A 19,693-nucleotide genomic window follows, 5' to 3' on the forward strand; every position below is an offset into this window, starting at 1 on the left:
ACAAGCCGTGACGTCACGGGAGGCTGGACACGCGCCCATTTTAAAATTTTAAAATGCGCGCGTGTCCAGCCTCCCGGCTTGTGATTGGTTGACCGCGGCGCAACCAATCACAAGCCGGGACGTCACGGGAGGCTGGACACGCGCCCATTTTAAAATTTTAAAATGCGCGTGTGTCCAGCCTCCCGGCTTGTGATTGGTTGATCGCGGCGCAACCAATCACAAGCCGGGACGTCACGGGAGGCTGCACACGCGCCCATTTTAAAAAGCGTGCGTGTCCAGCCTCCCGTGACGTCACGGCTTGTGATTGGTTAATGGTGGCCATGTTGCCGGGACGCGGACCAATCACAGCAAGCCGTGACGTAATTTCGTCACGGCTTGCTGTGATTGGTCCGCGTCCCGGCAACATGGCGCCGTGACCAATCATAAGCCGGGACGTCACTGGAGGCTGGACACGCGCGCTTTTTAAAAAGCGCGCGTGTCCAGCCTCCCGTGACGTCACGGCTTGTGATTGGTTAATGGCGGCCATGTTGCCGGGACGCGGACCAATCACAGCAAGCCGTGACGTAATTTCGTCACGGCTTGCTGTGATTGGTCCGCGTCCCGGCAACATGGCCGCCCTGACCAATCACAAGCCGGGACTTCACGTAACCAAGTAAAAGCGCGAATTTTAAACAAACAACGCTGCCGGTTCCCTCGGTGAGGTCCAGGCTGCGTCGGAGAGGTGAGTATAGCGATATTTTTTATTTTAATTCTTTCTTTTACACATTTATATGGATCCCAGGGCCTGAAGGAGAGTTTCCTCTCCTTCAGACCCTGGGAACCATCAGGAATACCGTCCGATACTTGAGTCCCATTGACTTGTATTGGTATCGGGTATCGGTATCGGATTGGATCTGATACTTTGCCGGTATCGGCCGATACTTTCCGATACCGATACTTTCAAGTATCGGACGGTATCGCTCAACACTAGTGATAAATGCAGAAGTGGTGCATATGTTTCTATTATACTTTTCCTCTGATTGTTCCACTCCTTGGTTTTGGCTTACAAAACTGAGGTAAAATACTGACCAAATACTGCTAGTGTGACGGCAGCCTCAGAGTGGCCGAAGTCAAGATGGATGGCTAGGTATACTCTTCTTCATGAATCAGGAGTGTCTGACTCCATCACATCCTCTCCTCAAGACCGGCGTGAATAATGCCAATGTCGATGAATCGGACCGTAAGTTCCCAGATGCCGCTTTAGACACATAAGAGTTACAAACACTCTGTTAGAATGAACTCGCTGACAGATTCTTAGTTAACTCATTCTGCAATCCGTAACATCCAGTGCAACCCAGACACTATAGAAGTACAAAATTTGTAATGAAGCCCTAGTATTTTGATCAAAATAAATGCATTTAATTAAAAAAAATATATATATACAGTACATATTCCCCCTGAATGTCCGTATCCTTTAAATATTTGGCCTTTTGTATATGTCTAGATTGGCTTAGGAAATATAGATTGTGAATTCTATAACTGATGTAAGCATTATGGAATATGGCAGTCCTACATGAGCAATAGAAAATAATGAAACAATTATAAAAGTATTTTGTAGTTGATTTATTTATCCAATATCCAAATATTATAGCCTATATCTGCTGATTTTTTTTTTTTTGCACCTGACACCGGTTCTTTATTAGAATTTAACATTTCTTGTTTTCGATGTGATGACAATTTAATGGAGTAAGGATATGAGAAGTGTAAGCCCCGTGATCTCTGCATTGTGCCAGCCCCTCCGACTGCAACTGATTGGTTTTGTGCTGGCTGCAAACCGGACCCTAGCGCTCATCAGCATTAATAAAAATGATGGCGGTTGCAAGATCATTTGATAAGAGCCGAACTCTTGATGTTACTTGAGAATTAAAAGTAGGAAAGAGGAGAAAGAAATCTGGAATTGACGTTCAGCGCGGCATCTGTGTCTGGTAAATTGGCAGATTTCTGCATGGAAATTCTAATTGTTTTGCTCAACTCCTTCCAGCAGCACAGAGGCAGAACTCCTCTGCTCCATCCAGAATATATCCCATTTTATCAGCGGCATCCTTTATTTGGCCTTTGAGATCCTGATCGGAATTAGTTACGATCTGCGCCAATAGCTAATCTAGTGAAATGGAATATAAAGTAGCTCCTCGGGGGCGGATTAAACGTAAAGTTCTTTATCTGCTTCAGTTTGATTTTATGCACTAAATCCAATCTGGAAACTAAGAAAGGGGTTAAAAAGTAAACTTCCCCAAAACATAAAAAAAAACTCATATAAATTATATACTACAATACACCTAATAATATACTTTACAGTATGTTTCAAAACGTTGCCGATTTCCACATCTCCTCTTGCATTTTGAGAATGGAAACAATTTTGGAGTTCAAAATGCATCCCGAACTTCTTTTTCATTTCTAGGGATCCGTGGAAGTTCTGATTGGTCGGGTTCCAGTGAACCTTAGTCCAAAGTTTGGTTCAGGATCAAGAACTTTCTATAGAGAGATGCAACACACTGTGACATATCTGGAGTGACGTGAAGCAGAGATCTTGAAAATGGCGATCAAAACTATCAAAAGTGAATCTGTGTTTACCATAGTAATCTGTGGTTTTTATATATTTTTTAAGGGACCTGTCACTTTCAATGAATGTTTCTTTGTTTTTTCTACCTGGTCTAGATGCCGCTGTTCTCCCGAATCCGGTGCTGTTTTTATTTTGTTCCTGCGCCTCTCATTTCCTGACATATTCCCCCTATTTCTTTTTGTGCCCTATATGAAAATCTTGAGGATCACACCCAGTTGGCTAAATACACCAGACGACGCCCACAAAAAAGAGTTGATGACCCCGCCCACTTCGATAACAAGTGTAGATTTATATGCAGGGAAGAGAGAGGCATATCTCGGGAACAGAGAGGCGCAGGAAGAAAAGAAAAACATCGCCGGATTCAGGAGAACAGCGGCATTTAGACTAGAATAAAAAACTGACATATTTTTGGCAAGTCACAGGCCCTCTATAAAACTTTCAAACCAGAGGTGTAACTGAGCACAGTGTAGCTGAAGGACTGCTAATATATATGTATATACTATATACATGCATGCAGTATATTGATTGTGACTTGTAGGATCGTTACTTCCAACAGGTGGCGCTATAGAGTTTAAGTCCCCCTTTTCTCTGAAGAGGCAATGTGCATGCAGTATATATAAGCTTTATGTGACAAATTACCTTCTGCAAATTCTCTCTCTCTGTATATATATATACATAAGAGAGTATATATGAGGTATAGATAGAGTCAATTAGTGATTATAAACTGTGCTATCAGCAGCTTACAATCAATCCATTGTTCTTTATCTCTTCCACACGGAAATTTTTTCCACAAACCATGACAAAAGGGCGGTTTTGAAGCGTTATGATCCATCATCCACCACTAGGTGGTGCAGTGGTGACAGCCTAGGACCATAAGGGTCAGAGTTATGGCGACATCATTGGCAGAAGACTTACCTTGTAATGTACAAATTGACACAAATATTTCAGTATATAGTTAATTTTGGACATTTTTATTTATTTCCGTCAGTTGCGCAAAATTTGCATAAGTTTACAAAAAAGTCTTGATTATCGTAATGCATTTTTGGTAGTTTTTCCCTTTTGCGGTCGGAGCCTCGGCAGCTTCTCTTTGTGTGCTGCTTGGCCTCTTCCTCTCCAGTTTCCCCCTCCATTGATCGACTTATAAAGGCAACAGGTGTCATTTGATTCCTCAGTGCTGAGGGATTGTAGACATATTTGAGAGTAATCAGTGCAGGACACTAAAAGGGGCTAATAAGTGGGGAAAGAGGCATTTTTCACTATTAGGATATGTTACAAAGTTTCTGATTTTCTCTTCTACTGTTGATTTATGAAGAAAACAATGACTTCTTACTTGGAGGGAGTCTGCAGCAGGTAATTGTCACAATGACTGATCAAACCAAGCACAGACACTCAGTGCACTATTGACATGGCCGGGCAGCTCTGTGCAGCTTTCAGGGTAGAGATACATAGAAGACAAATAGGTGGTAAGGTGCAATCAACTGTTCGGCCATGTCAAAAGTGCGCCAAGCGCCTGTGCTTGGTTTGGACAGTCATTCTGTGCTTACTTCTTTTCTTCTTTCTTACTGTATGAACAGTTTCTTACAAATTTTTATGGCATATGGCATATGGGTAAACTCAGCTAATATGGATTTTATTAAATAAAAATGAGTGACCCTCGAAGGGCGACTTCCGAGTTTTCCATGTGCCCTTTATATGACACCAAAGGGAATAGCAGGAGAGAAGTGACAACTCCTGGTAGGATGTTTCTGACTCCAAAAACTGGTTGTCGCTTTTTCAGCCATCTAAACATTTACTTTAAATTTGCTCTTAGAAGTGAATATTCTACTGGTTAAATGTATGAATTTATGTAATAAGTGAACATATAATTTCTCTCAATAATATACCTGCCTGTTTCTTTAGTTATTTATTTCTTGTAGCTTTTGTGTTGCAGGGGCACAATATATTTGCCAACCTGTCGTCCCCCCAGTACAGCGACCTCATGCAGCTCCTGAAGCAGTCTATTCTTGCCACGGACATCACGCTACACTTTGAGTATGTATGCAATGTGTTATAGTCTTTTTTTTTCTTCTAAAAAAAAAAAATGAGTTAAATTAATTATATTCTCTCTCTATATGTATATATCGAGTATGGGCATCAAACGCACAAGGCTGTCAGTGCTTAATAATGAATAAATCAGGAAATGTTTGAAAATGTTATATCCATTTTTTCCTCATTTCCAAGTCGCTAACATCCATCCTGTGATTTCAATCCATCCTGTGATTTCAAGAACACGGCGACTTTTCCTTCCAAACGTTGCAATTTCAATGTTGAGCGGTATAAAAAATGTGAAAATTCCGAAAAATTCCATTTTGAAAATTCCCGTTATGGACTATTTACCCCAGGAGATGGCGCTGCCGAGCAGTACTTCATTGATCTTATAGCCGTAGAGTTTAAGAATCCTGGTTTGGCTGTAAAAATGAATGACTTTTGTGAAGTATCTAAGGGGTAAAGTTTCTCCTTGTGTAGAGCACCAAGTTGGTGTAGGGAGACTTATAGGCCATGTAGTGCTCCCTAAAGGGATATAAACAGGCAAATAGTCTCTTCGGAGAGTAAGAGGTCAGGAATTCTAGTGCCACATATTGGGGGTAGTACTGATAAAATTACAAAGCCTTGTACATGATTTAAGATTAGAGGCCAAACTAGAAACTCCATTTGTAGGTATATAGGTTTTGGAGTGTTTGCTCCTCATCAGTGCAAAGCAAAAGTCAGCTAGGTGAAAGGCCCCTGACAGTAGGTGTAAGGGGAAATATTTCTCCTTGTGGAGCGTGTCAAGTTGGTAAAGGGAGACTTATAGGTCATGCAATGCACTTGTGGGAATTTTCTATCAGAGGCCTGCTGTCCAGCCAAACCAGTTTTCATGCTTTTCCCTGATGAGGGGTAAACACCTTGTAACACGTCTCTGCAAATGTAGCTTCTGATTTGCTTTTGTATCCGAAGTTAGGTGACAAGGCAGTTTGTAGAGTCTATGTTGACTTTTAGGACTGCTATTTAAAATCGGTGGCACTGGAGTTCCTGTCCTCTTTCTCTCTGAAGAGGTTATTTGCATACTTTATTAACTATGGCATTTGGATATTTAAAAAAAAAAAATTTCTAACAACGGGTGGAGAAAATACTTCCTGAAAAAGACCCTCAAAAACAGTATCAGTAGTAGACCACCTTTGCCTCTCCTCTGCTGCCTCCTACAAATGGAAGCCCTACCTGCTTCTGCATTCGGGTGACCTAAGGTGAGAGACAGACTTTCAACATAGTAATCTTATGGATTTATAGGTGCAAGTACTGTTAGGTTATTTTATCACATTTGAAGCAATTATTATTATTATTATTATTATTATTATTATTATTATTAATGGCCATTGTTGGTAGGAAGCTACAGAAGCTTTGCATTGCCACAGACAAGTGCGGTAATTTTTGGCTAGTGTTATGTGCTAGCCAGTAGCCAGGAATTCTTAACTGCTTCATCTGCCTGTGCATTATGTATCTTTAGGTAAGCCGGAAAAATGCTCTCTTCACTATTATAAAAGTGTGATGGCTCTAGTAGCTAATTTCTTCTAAGAAATCCAGAGTACAGATGTGTCCTTCCTTACCCTTTTCTCTTAGACCGACCTTTAGAAACAACATGATTTTTTGTGATACTCTGTGGCTACTTTCACACTAGCGTTAACTGCAATACGTCGCAATGCGTCATTTTGCCGAAAAAACGCATCCTGCAAAAGTGCTTGCAGGATGCGTTTTTTCTGCATTGACTAACATTAGCGACGCATTTGCGACGCATTGACACACGTTGCAACCGTCGTGCGACGGTTGCGCCGTGTTGTGGCGGACCGTCGGGAGCAAAAAACGTTACATGTAACGTTTTTTGCTCCCGACGGTCCGCTTTTTCCGACCGCGCATGCGCGGCCGGAACTCCACCCCCACCTCCCCGCACTTCCCCGCACCTCACAATGGGGCAGCGGATGCGCTGGAAAAATGCATCCGCTGCCCCCGTTGTGCGGCGCAGAGAACGCTAGCGTCGGTAACCTCGGCCCGACGCACTGCGATGGGCCAGGCCCGACGCTAGTGTGAAAGTAGCCTGTCACGATGTGTCTAGGACACTTCCATGTGTCGCCACCCAGTGGTTGTGCTGTGAGTTGCAGCCTGTCTGGGGTTTTTCTTGCATATTATGATATTGTATTAAATTTGTTTCATGCAAACTTGGAGTCCTTAGCCGATCTAATGAAAAGATAGCGGTGGGCACATCTGTAGCTCCCGTAATACGTCAGCTGAGAAAAACTGGTATTGAAATAAGCAACGAATTCGGTGGCAGACACTCACAATATTGTGCATTTCACCTGCGGAATGCAGAGTTAATGTGTTGTTACATAAGGTCCATATGTGACACTTTCTTCACACTTTTTTGTTGACAAATATGCGGCATTCCAAGCAATAAATCAGTAACAAATCTGACTGAAATGGATCCTTGCTTCTCATAGCAAAACTCAACATTTGACAAAAGAGATTGAATAACTTTGGCAATATTTTGCTTTTAATATATCTTAGATTATTATTCGGCTATGTTCACATGTGGAGTTTTTGCTGCATTTTTTCTGCTTCATTTTTCTGCAGCAAAATCTACTCTCCTGGCAGTAAAGAAGCTGCAGAAAAAAGCCTGTTTTGCTTGTTTTTTCTTGTTTTTTTTTTTTTTGTCAGGGTTACATTTGTCTCTTGTGCATGCTGATAAGGTTTAGTGACAAAATAAATCATAAAACCTGATACCTGCATTTTTTCAGCACCCATTACTTTCAATAGGTGCAAAACGCTGAAAAAATACTGAAAGAAGCGACATGTTCTATTGCGACGCACGAAATCCTGTGTCCGTGAAATTTCTGTAATCTTATAGACTTTTCTGGTACTGCAAAACGCAGCTGAAAATTTGACTTAAAAAAAACACAAAAAATGCAACGTGTGAACATAGCCTGAGGGTATGTGCACACGCTGCAGATTTTGCTGTGGATCCGCAGCGTTTCCGCAGCTGCAGGTCCGCAGCGGTTTCCCATGCGTTTACAGTATAATGTAAACCTATGGGAAACGAAATCCGCAGTGCACATGCTGCGGAAAAAAACGCACGGAAACGGTGCACTTGCTCCAATAGAAAACTGCAGGTGAAAACCCGCAGCGGAATCCGCAATAAAAACTACGATAAATCTGCAGGAAAAACCGCAGCGGTTTTGCACTGCGGATTTATCAAAACTGCTGTGGAAAATTCCGCAATGGAATCCGCAGCGTGTGCACATGGCCTTAGGGTATGTTTCCACGGTCAGGAAACGCTGCTTGTTTGACGCTGCGCAGAGCTGCAGCGTCAAACAAGCAGCGTCCAGATGTTCCAGCATAGTGGAGGGGATTTTATGAAATCCCGTCTCCACTATGCGTGGAAACACGCACGCGGCGGCCCTGCGACTACGGACATGCTGCGCGTCTTTTCAGATCGCAGCATGTCCGTACACCTTGCGGGGACGCAGCGTCCCCGCAAGGCATATCACAGGGCGCTATGGGAGAGAGCGATCATCCCGGATGTGAAGAGTTAACACATCCGGCATGATCGCGTCCCAGAAAGGGGGCGGGGCTTAGCGCCGAGCGGCTTCGCCGCTGCGGCGATACCGCCGGCCATCCTGAACGTGGAAACATACCCTTAGAGTGTTTTTTAAGCTTTTGTATCTAAAGCAAAAGTCAGTATCCTGCTCTATTGCTACGTGGTAACACAAAACCAGCAGAACGGTGGCTCAGTGGTCAGCAGTGTAATTTTACAGTGCTGGGATCCTGGGTTTAAATCCCACCAAGGACAACATCTGCAAGGAGTTTGTATCTTCTCCCCGTGTTTGTGTAGATTTCCTCCAGGTTCTCCGGTTTCCTTCCATCCTCCAAAGACATGACAAAGACTGATAGGGAATTTGGATTGTGAGCCCCAATGGGGACAGCGATGATGTCTCTAAAGTGCTATGGAATTAATGGCGCTATATAAGCAAACCATAATAAATAGCTGAGTATTTTGGGAGCTGAGATGACAGTCAGGGCAGGTGCAGACGACCGTGTGTTCTCCATCCGAGAAAATTGGTCCGATTATGCTAATCACACTCTGACCAGGCTATGAGAGTTTGATCCGATTTTCTGGAGGGTAGAGAGAAAAAAAAAGTTTCTCCATCTTCTCCTTCGGTCATGCAGTGAAAATCAGACTGCACTTGGATGTCGTCCCAGTGTGGTACGATGTTTTCCAAGGACCAATAGACATAAACAGGTTAGCGGAGGCAAATTGTGTACGCCGCGATGATTTTCCTTGGACATGCGCTCTGCCACATCAAATAACATTGGTCTGAGTGCCATCCAATGTTTTGACGCATCACACTCGGTCCAAAACTATTTTTGCGTGCACAAACTCTTTAGGGTGGATGTTACAGGGGTCATAATTTTACCTTTTTTTTGCAAAATGTGCATGTATTAGGGTTTGATGCTAATTTGCCTATGAAATGTGCAAAATGAAACGTGCAGCAATTTCTCTTCATTTCCTCAGCAAACTTGCCGTACAATCTGCCTGTAATTCTGCATTCACACGTCCATGTTCCATGTCCTGTTTACAAGACAATTTCCAGACCGCTCGCTAGACTCCTGACCTAAACTCAACAGCCTCATTGACATGTACAGTCATGGCCAAAAGTTTTGAGAATTACACCAAAATTATATTTTCACATGATGTGCTGCCCTCTGGTTTTTATTAGTGTTTGTCTGGTGTTTATATCACATACAGAAATATAATTGCAATCATATTCTGAGGACCAATAGGTTATATTGACAGTTAGAATGAGTTAATGCAGCAAGTCAATATTTGCAGTGTTGACCCTTCTTCTTCAAGACCTCTGCAATTCTCCCTGGCATGCTCTCAATCAACTTCTGGACCAAATCCTGACTGATAGCGGTCCATTCTTGCATAATCAATGCTTGCATTTTGCCAGAATGTGTTGGTTTTTGTTTGCCCACCCATCTCTTGATGATTGACCACAAGTTCTCAATGGGATTAAGATCTGGGGAGTTTCCAGGCCATGGACCCAAAATCTCTATGTTTTGTTCCATGAGCCATTTAGTTATCACCTTGCTTTATGGCAAGGTGCTCCATCATGCTGGAAAAGGCATTGTTGGGCGCCAAACTGCTCTTGGACGGTTGGGAGAAATTGCTCTTGGAGGACATTCTGGTACCATTCTTTATTCATGGCTGTGTTTTTAGGCAAGACTGTGAGTGAGCCGATTCCCTTGGCTGAGAGGCAACCCCACACATGAATGGTTTCAGGATGCTTTACAGTTGGCATGAGACAAGACTGGTGGTAGCGCTCACATCTTCTTCTCCGAATAAGCTGTTTTCCAGATGTCCCAAACAATAGAAAAGGGGATTCATCATAGAAAATGACTTTGCCCCAGTCCTCAGCAGTCCACTCCCTGTACCTTTTGCAGAATATCAGTCGGTCCCTGATGTTTTTTCTGGAGAGAAGTGGCTTCTTTGCTGCCCTCCTTGAAACCAGGCCTTGCTCAAAGAGTCTCCGCCTCACAGTGCGTGCAGAAGCACTCACACCAGCCTGCTGCCATTCCTGAGCAAGCTCCGCACTGCTGGTAGTCCGATCCCGCAGCTGAAACAGTTTTAAGATACGGTCCTGGCGCTTGCTGGTCTTTCTTGGGCGCCCTGGAGCCTTTTTGACAACAATGGAAGCTCTCTCCTTGAAGTTCTTGATGATGCGATAGATTGTTGACTGAGGTGCAATCTTTGTAGCTGCGATACTCTTCCCTGTTAGGCCATTTTTGTGCAGTGCAATGATGGCTGCACGTGTTTCTTTAGAGATAACCATGGTTAACTGAAGAGAAACAATGATACCAAGCACCAGCCTCCTTTTAAAGTGTCCAGTGATGTCATTCTTACTTAATCATGACTGATTGATCGCCAGCCCTGTCCTCATCAACACCCACACCTGTGTTAATGGATCAATCACTAAAACGATGTTAGCTGCTCCTTTTAAGGCAGGACTGCAATGATGTTGAAATGTGTTTTGGGGGTTAAAGTTCATTTTCTGGGCAAATATTGACTTTGCAAGTACAGTAATTGCTGTTAAGCCGATCACTCTGACATTCAGGAGTATATGCAAATTGCCATTAGAAAAAATGAAGCAGTAAACTTTGGAAAAATTAATATTTTTCTCATTCTCAAAATTTTTGTCCATGACTGTATGGGTCTGTTGAGTTTAGATCTGGAGATCCACAACCATGGCCATGCAACAAAATGTCAATGCAGGCTGCAACATGCAATTTTTGCAATGTACGTGTCCGGGGGTGTAAAGTTATGGACTGTGTAAATCCACTACAAGCCATTATGTCATGACCATCTGTATAGAGCAGATATGTCCCACACACTCCACAGACAACTTAGTGGATGGTCCAAACTTTGGGATTTTTTCAATATACACATCAAAGTGTTTTAACCTTGATTTCATCCATGAAATGTTGTTTATACAGGGCTAATATGGTCCAAGAGGCCATTTCGGGTGCTTTACATAGGTTTTTCCACCAGGGACCTTCTACAGCAGAAAAGTGAAATCCACGGCGGTGGAATTCTGCATTGCAAAGAGAGAAATCTCTTGCTGCAAAGCAGATTTTGTGTCCAGAAAACTTTCCAGAGTAGAAGTCTGCTGCTCTTTTGCCCCAAGGGAACATACTTTGAGAAACTTGATATGTGAGACCTTGAAGTGTCTACGTCTTCCAGGTCAAGGTCGCTCTCGGTCAGATACATGACCTGCCTGCAGGCTCTACACCATATCTTAGTAATGGGCACTGACCACTGGTCAAGACTAGTGATGAGCGAATATACTCATTTCTCGGGTTTTCCAGAGCACGCTCGGATGGTCTCCGAGTATTTGTTAGTGTTCGGAGATTTAGTTTTCATCGCGGCAGCTGAATGATTTACAGCTACTAGCCTGCTGGATTACATGTGGGGATTCCCTAGCAACCAGGCGTCCCCACATGTACTCAGCCTGGCTAATAGCTGTAAATCATTCAGCTAAGGCGATGAAAACTTAAATCTCCGAACACTAACAAATACTCGGAGACCACCCGAGCGTGCTCTGGAAAACCCGAGAAATGAGTATATTCGCTCATCACTAGTCAAGACCCAGTTTTATCTGTAGCTGTTATCTGAGAACTATTGGTTCTCCAGATGTTATCAGACTGGTAGTAATATTTTCAGCATAGTTGTAGAGCCGCAGGTTGTAGAGCACAATGTACATCGGTAGCGTTATGGGGAAAGCATCGTCCTACACTGTGCCCGATGGTAGACTCGAAGGACTATGCTGAAAATGTAGGCGCTAGTTAATATGAGATCTACATACTTCCTCCAGCTCACCGTTTCTCCGCCTCTGAGACTCTTAATGTCCTGGTCATGCCATGAATCCGAATGAGAGAAATTAATTTTGTTTTGTGCTTATGACATTGAATCCTATTAGCGGGATTTGTAATTCGCATCTGTGTTACATTGCCGCTCGCCCCGACCACACGGCAGAAGCTTCTTTTATTCTCTGCCAGCAATCTCTGGGTTAGCCAGAGTAATGGAGAAGAAAAAAAAAAAGCTCAAAATTCAGTCGGAAAATGTTAGGGATTTGCTGTGTGCTGAGACAGCCTGTTTGACGTCTGAGCGGTTTTCACATTACACACATGGATTATGCCAACGTCATATCATCATTCAGTTGCTCGGTCAGAGCAAGAGATTATTCATTTCTGTAAAATATTGCCAGATGTACCCACATACATCTAAATAACTATCAAAAATATATTTGTTTCTGGAAAAAAAAATTGCAGAAATACATTGTAACTTTTCCGTCCTTGGGTGAAGGAGGATGTCTTGTTGGTGTTTTAGGTCGGTAGATTTTCATTTTCTCTCTAAAAGGAACATAAAGCCTAAAGATAAAAACCTAAAAATGCAGCGTACAATAAGAGCTCCTGACCTTAATTAAAGAATAGTCCTGTCTTTTAGTTTTTTAGGAGTGAATCGCTCCCCTGCATCCCAAATTCCTGATTCCTGGGGGTTGTATTCCTGCTTGATTGACAGTTCTGGCCAGTAATATTGATGCACCGCTGGCCCGAACTGTGCACTCCTGATGCTGCTATATAAGACAGCTTTACATGTGCCGCATCGGAAGCGCACTGACACTGAAGCTGGCGAGATTGGGAAGTAACAGTGCCCTCCCAAAATCCTGGGGAGCCACAGTGCAGTGCTTACAAGCTTTTGCAGAACTTTATAATTCAGAGGGAATTTGTACAAACAAGATAAGACATTACAGAGTAACACATAGTTCAGCTTATACCAAGAGGAGTGAGGGCCCTTCTCGCAAGCTTACAATCTATGAGGAAACAAGGGAGACATGAAAGGTAAAAATAAATTGCTTGTCATGTAAGGTCCAGTCATCAGTACCCTGCATGAATCAGTCATCAGTCAGTATGTGTACAAGTACAGATACAAAGTGGCATTGAGTGCGTAGAAGAGAAAATAGGGGATAGTTAGTTGGATTAGTGAGTTAAAGTGATAGGCCAGTCTAAAGAAATGTGTTTTTAGGGCACGGTTGAATCTGTGGATACTGGGAATTAACTGGATTGTCTTGGGTAGTGCATTCCAGAAAACTGATGCAGCACGAGAGGTGTCCTGGAGATAAGAGTGGGATCTTAATTATAGAAGATGTTATGCTTAGGTGATTAGTTGAGTGGAGAGGATGGGTATTTATCACTGTTAGAATGGAGATGAAGTGCACTTGTTCAGCATCCACTCCATTCATTCTTTATAGAATTTTCAGAAAAAGCCAGCTAAAGTGTTCCAGCAGTTACCTAGAGAATGAAAGGAGCAATTGTTTCTCACCCTAGTAGTCGGAGCCCCTCTGATCTAGAAGTTATCACCTCTTATGTGGATAGATAACTTCTTCCTCAATAGCCCTTTACTTTCTCACTATCTACCAGTAACTAATCGTTTTTTATTATTAAATTATTGATCAATCTTTGAAAAGTTATGAAACTTTGTAATGTGCTACATTACCTTATCTTGCTTCCTTTTCTCTCAAACTCTATGCTGAAAGTGCTGTTTCATCTGCCTTGTTCATGCACTTAGTGCAGATTGTTTGAACTGCAGGTGTAGCAAATATCCGTACTCCTGTGTGATCTTCTCTGCCCCCTTCCTCCATGCTCAGACAGAGGAGAGAGTATGTAAATACTGTCTGAGCATGGGGAAGAGGAGCCAAGAAAGTCACACTGAAGTTCGGGTATTTGCTGCACCTGCAGTTCAAACCATCAACTCTCAGGCAATGAACAAGGCAGTTAAATCAGCACTTTCAGCATAGAGAGAAAAGGAAGTAAGAGAAGATAATGGAGTATATTACAAAGATTCATAATATTGCAAACACTGATCAACTATTCATTAAAAATAAAACTTTGAACGAGAGAATAACGCTTTAATATGTGCACAAGTAAATATCTCTAGATGACCTAGAACCTGGAGATAAAGGTGATCATTAGCTTTTTTTTTATCTAGACTTCATGTCATGATCTTATTGTGGAATACTATACAGCGTGGGCCATGTATATGGATACACCTAAATAAAATGGGAATGGTTGGTGATATCAACTTCCTGTTTGTGGCACATTAGTATATGGGAGGGGGAAAACTTTTTAAGATGAGTTGTTACCATTGTGGCCATTTTGAAGTCGGCCATTTTGGATCCAACTTTATAAATGGCCCACCCAGGTGTATCCATGTAAATGGCCCACCCTGTAGTCTTCCTGTCTCTACGCTGAGACTGCTGCCTGAACAATTGATGCAGTCAGCTGAAGTACAAGCAGCAAATGTATTCTGGACTTTAGGCTTATTGTCCTTTTTGATGCAGATATTTCCAATCTGTCTCTTTCGTTAAACCATTATAGTTGCATCCTTAATATTTAAAATATAAATAAGCAACCAAGGGTGCAGCACCCAGTCTCGAGTCTCTGCAGCAAATAAAGGGACAATACCACCCTATTTGTCCAGTATAAAACGATTTGTAAAAGAGAATTGTATATTTGCGCTAAGAAACTGAGAACACTTAAAAAAAAAAAAACCCAAAAAACAACCTAATGTGGGAATAAAACTATGCAATATAAAAGGAAAAGAAAACCTTGATACTCAGATAAAACCAAAAAAGAAAAGATCAAATTACCTCTCTGAAAAAGGATAGCGGCATATGAATGATGGTCCCAACTGAGAGCAGTTCTTATGGTGTGTAGGTCCTCTTGTTTGAAGGTGGTTCAATGTCCACCACGGTATGGCATCATAACCAGAGTCCAGAGCAAGGGAAAAAAGAAAAATGATACCCAAGAAGTTGGGGCACCGTTCCGGCCGGACACAGACGCCTCTGTGGGAAATACCGTGACGTCACGCAAGGTCCTGCAGCTCCTCTGCACCTTGCCGGCTTTACTATAGACCCCGTGCAACCATCTACTGCACGTGGCAGCTTGATATTTCCCAGAGGGGCGTCTGTTACCGGCCGGAAGGGCGCCCCAACTTCTTGGGTATCATTTTTCTTTTTTTTTTTTCCCTTGCTCTGGACTCTGGTTATGATGCCATACCGTGGTGGACATTGAACCACCTTCAAACAAGAGGACCTACACACCATAAGAACTGCTCTCAGTTGGGACCATCATTCGTACGCCGCTATCCTTTTTCAGAGAGGAAATTTGATATTTTCTTTTTTGGTTTTATCTGAGTATCAAGGTTTTCTCTTCCTTTTATATTGCAGTTTTATTCCCATATTAGGTTGTTTGTTTTTTTTTTAAAGTGTTCTCAGTTTCTTAACGCAAATATACGTTTCTCTTTTACGCATCCTTAATATTTACTACCCGCACTCGCCACTGGGGGAGATTAGGAGCTTGTTGCATACAGATGAGTTCATAGAGCTCCTTCTGGTGGTGGATTTAATTGAAAGGTTACCCTTTGACAAACATTTACCATCTGTCTATAGGAAACGTGATGAGTGTAATGAACATTGGGGGCTTTACCACAATGACTCTTTTTATCACGAGAACGGGGATCCTGAGCCCTTCTTCCAAAAAAGTGAAAGTGGTCGAGCATGCACACTTCCCCTGTATCTCCCTCAGTCTGTATCTCCCTCAGTCCTATGGACATTGAATAAAGCCATAGTGGGCATGCTTGCCTCCCACTCCAGTTATACTCATCCAGGACAAGATTTCAGAATCCCCCGTCCTAGCACTCATTAGAGGGCCAAGCAAACCATTCATGTACATGCACATTGGTTAACTCCTTTTACATTATGGCTATATTTAAGTGGGATTTAAGTTGATATTTTAAGCAAAAACAGCCAAATAAACATGCTATTTTAGGAGAAATTGAACTGGAAAAAAACAACTTTTGAGATCAGGTAAAAAAAAAGAAATTACTTATTGCTTCAATTTATGCACATACACACATACATGCATACATATACACAAAGAAATATGCACAGACATATACACACAAATATACAGACACACATATATACACACACAATATACATACACACTTACACACATATACGGTATGTATGCACACACATACACACATATACAGACACACATAAATATACACACTATACATACACATACATAAACTAGCAAATATGCACCCACACACATATACACACACAAATATAAAGACACACATGTACACACACTGTACATACACACACAAATATGTGCGCACATACACATACATATATACAGTGGCATTTAAAAAAGTTTGGGCACCCCTGATCAAAATTACTGTTATTGTGAACAATTAAGCAAGTTGAAGATTAAATTATCTATAAAAGGCCTAAAGTTAAAGATGACACATTTGCTTTGTATTTTAAGCAAGAAAAATATATATATTTTCATCTTTTACATTTTAAATATTGCAAAAAGGAAAATTTGTAAATGCAAAAGTTTGGGCATCCTGAATGGTTAGTAGCTAGTAGCACCCCCTTTTGAAAGTATCACAGCTTGTAAACGCTTTTTGTAGCCAGCCAAGAGTCTTTCAATTCTTGTTTGAGGAATTTTCATCCATTCTTCCTTGGAAAATTCTTCCAGTTCTGTGAGATTCCTGGGTCGTGTTGCATGCACTGCTATTTTGAGATCTTGCCACAGATTTTCAATGATGTTCAGATCAGGGGACTGTGAGGGCCATTGTAAAACTTTCAGCTTGCGCCTTTTGAGGTCGTCTATTGTGGATTTTGACATATGCTTAGGATCATTATCCATTTGTAGAAGCCATCTTCTTTTCAACTTCATCTTTTTTACAGATGGTGTTATGTTTGCATCAAAAATGTGTTGAAATTTCAGCAGAGGCTTTCTTGTGATGACTCTTCCATGAAGGCCATATTTGTTCAGGTGTCACTGAACAGTAGAGCAATGTTCCACAAGTCCAGAGTCTTCTAAATCTTTTGGAAGGTCTTTTGCAGTCCATCAGGGGTTCTGATTTGCCTCTCTAGCAATCCTGTGAGCAGCTCTTTCTGAAATTTTGCTTGGTCTTCCAGACCTTATCTTGACCTCCACTGCTCCTGTAACGCTGGGTTCACATTAGCATTTCTGTGCGCAGCGTATGATCCACATCGATCCGCATGCATCATGCGTACATATCTTTAACATGGTGTTTGCAGGGACATGCGTTTGCATGCGTTCGCATACGGATGCGTACGCATGCATCGTTTCGCAGTGTGCGGCGGTGTCCGGCGAATGCAACATGTTTCATTTTTTGAGGTGTCAAATATTGCGCAATCATGCGCATGCGGATGATTGCAGATAAGTGCGTCAAAAAAATGCATTACTGTCTGCATACGCATGCGTTCGATATGCATGCGTACTTCAGACTGCGCATGTCCAGGAAATGATTTCACCACCTCCACCATGCACATAAACAACACAAACGCATGCCAAAGCGTATTTAAACGCATGCACACGCAGCTTTTTTTGCGTCATGCGTAAGATGATGCGTAGGCGTATCCATGCATTTGCATGCGTTTGCGCATGCAGATGATATGCTGTGCACAGAAATGCTAATGTGAACCTAGCCATAAGGGCCATTTCTTAATTACATTTCAAACTGAGGAAAGTCAGCTTGAAAATGCTTTGCTATCTTCTTATAGCCTTCTCCTGCTTTGTGGGCCTCCACATTTTCATTTTCAGAGTGCTAGGCAGCTGCTTAGAAGAATCCATGGCTGCTGTTTTTTGGCACAAGGTTAGAGGAGGCTGGGTTTTTATAAATCTGGGAAATTTGCATCACCTGGTTTTTCCTAACAATGATGGTGAACAAGATATAACCCTAAGGCCGGTTTCACACGTCAGTGGCTCCGGTACGTGAGGTGACAGTTTCCTCACGTACCGGAGACACTGACACACGTAGACCCATAAAAATCAATGCATCTGTTCAGATGTCATTGATTTTTTGCGGACCGTGTCTCCGTGTGCCAAACACGGAGACATGTCAGTGTTCGTGGGAGCGCACGTATTACACGGACCCAATAGAGTCAATGGGTCCGTGTAAAACACGGACCTCACACGGACATTCTCCGTCTGGGGTCCGTGTGCGTGCAGGAGACAGCGCTACAGTAAGCGCTGTCCCCCCACATGGTGCTGAAGCCGCGATTCATATGTTCCCTGCAGCAGCGTTTGCTGCAGAGAAAATATGAATAATAGTGTTTAAAATAAAGATCCATGTGTCCGCCGCCCTCCCACCCCCTGTGCGCCCCCCCGCTGGTCAGAAAATACTTACCCGGGTCCCCCGTCGGCTGTCGCTCCTTCCTGGTCTGGCCGCGGCTTACTGTATGCGGTCACGTGGGGCCGATCATTTACAATCATGAATAGTCGGCTCCGCCCCTATGGGAGGTGGAGCCACATATTCATGACTGTAAATGATCGGGCCCACGTGACCGCATACACTAGAAGCCGCGGCCAGACCAGGAAGGAGCGACAGCCGACGGGGGACCCGGGTAAGTATTTTCTGACCAGCGGGGGGGCGCACAGGGGGTGGGAGGGCGGCGGACACATAGATCTTTATTTTAAACACTATTATTCATATTTTCTCTGCAGCAAACGCTGCTGCAGGGAACATATGAATCGCGGCTTCAGCATGATGCAGAGTGGGTACCACACGCTCCGTGTGGTACCCACTCGCCATACGGGCGGCACACGTGTGCCGCACGTATGGCCTCCGTGAGTTCCCAGGCACACGGACACGGATAACTCCGGTACCGATTTATTCCGGTACCGGAATTATCTGGACGTGTGGGACAGCCCTAACAGGCTAATTAAGGTCTGAAACCTTGGTCAAAATGATCTGAGCACACAAATCTCCAAGAAGGCTCAAATTTTTGCATAAACCAATTTTGCTAAATTACAAAAGGAAATATGTCATTTTTAACTTCAGCCCTTTCAGAGATCATCATTTTATCTTCAACTTACTTAACTGTTCACAATAACATTAATTTTGGCCAGGGGTGCCCAAACTTTTACATGCCACTGTACACACACATATATACACAAACAAATATGCACATGTGCACACACATGAACACAAATGTATCCTTGCTTATACAAATATACAGTATATGTATATATACAGCTCTGGCAAAAATTAAGAAACCACTGCAAAATGTTCAGTTTGTCTGACTTTTCTCTTTATAGGTATATATTTGTGTAAAATGTACATTTTTCTGTTATTCTATAAACTTCTGACAACATGTCTCCGAATTTCCAAGCAATAAATTCTGTATTTTTTTTCTGAAATGGAGAAATGGTCAAAATTACAAAAAAAAAACAGTGCTTTCAGACCTCAAATAATGCAAAGAAAACAAGTTCAGAATCATTTAGAAACAACAATACTAATGTTTTAACTCAGGAAGAGTTCAGAAATCAATATTTTGTGGAATAACCATGATGTGTAATCACAGCTTTCATCCGTCTTGGCATGCTCTCCACCAGTCTTTCACACTGCTTCTGGTGCAAAAA

At 42.5% G+C, this 19,693-nt stretch overlaps 1 protein-coding gene across 1 annotated transcript in view; it reads left to right on the forward strand.

The window, feature by feature from the left end:
* PDE11A (phosphodiesterase 11A) overlaps window positions 1-19,693 on the forward strand; it is a 614,587-nt gene that overhangs the window by 496,670 nt on the left and 98,224 nt on the right. Inside the window, exon 15 of the mRNA XM_077272627.1 lies at window positions 4,530-4,630. Coding sequence (XP_077128742.1) covers window positions 4,530-4,630 — 101 coding nt within the window. The remainder of the gene's footprint in view (window positions 1-4,529; window positions 4,631-19,693) is intronic.

The sequence above is a fragment of the Ranitomeya variabilis genome, chromosome 7, assembly GCF_051348905.1.
Source record: "Ranitomeya variabilis isolate aRanVar5 chromosome 7, aRanVar5.hap1, whole genome shotgun sequence".
Taxonomy (NCBI): Eukaryota; Metazoa; Chordata; class Amphibia; order Anura; family Dendrobatidae; genus Ranitomeya; species Ranitomeya variabilis.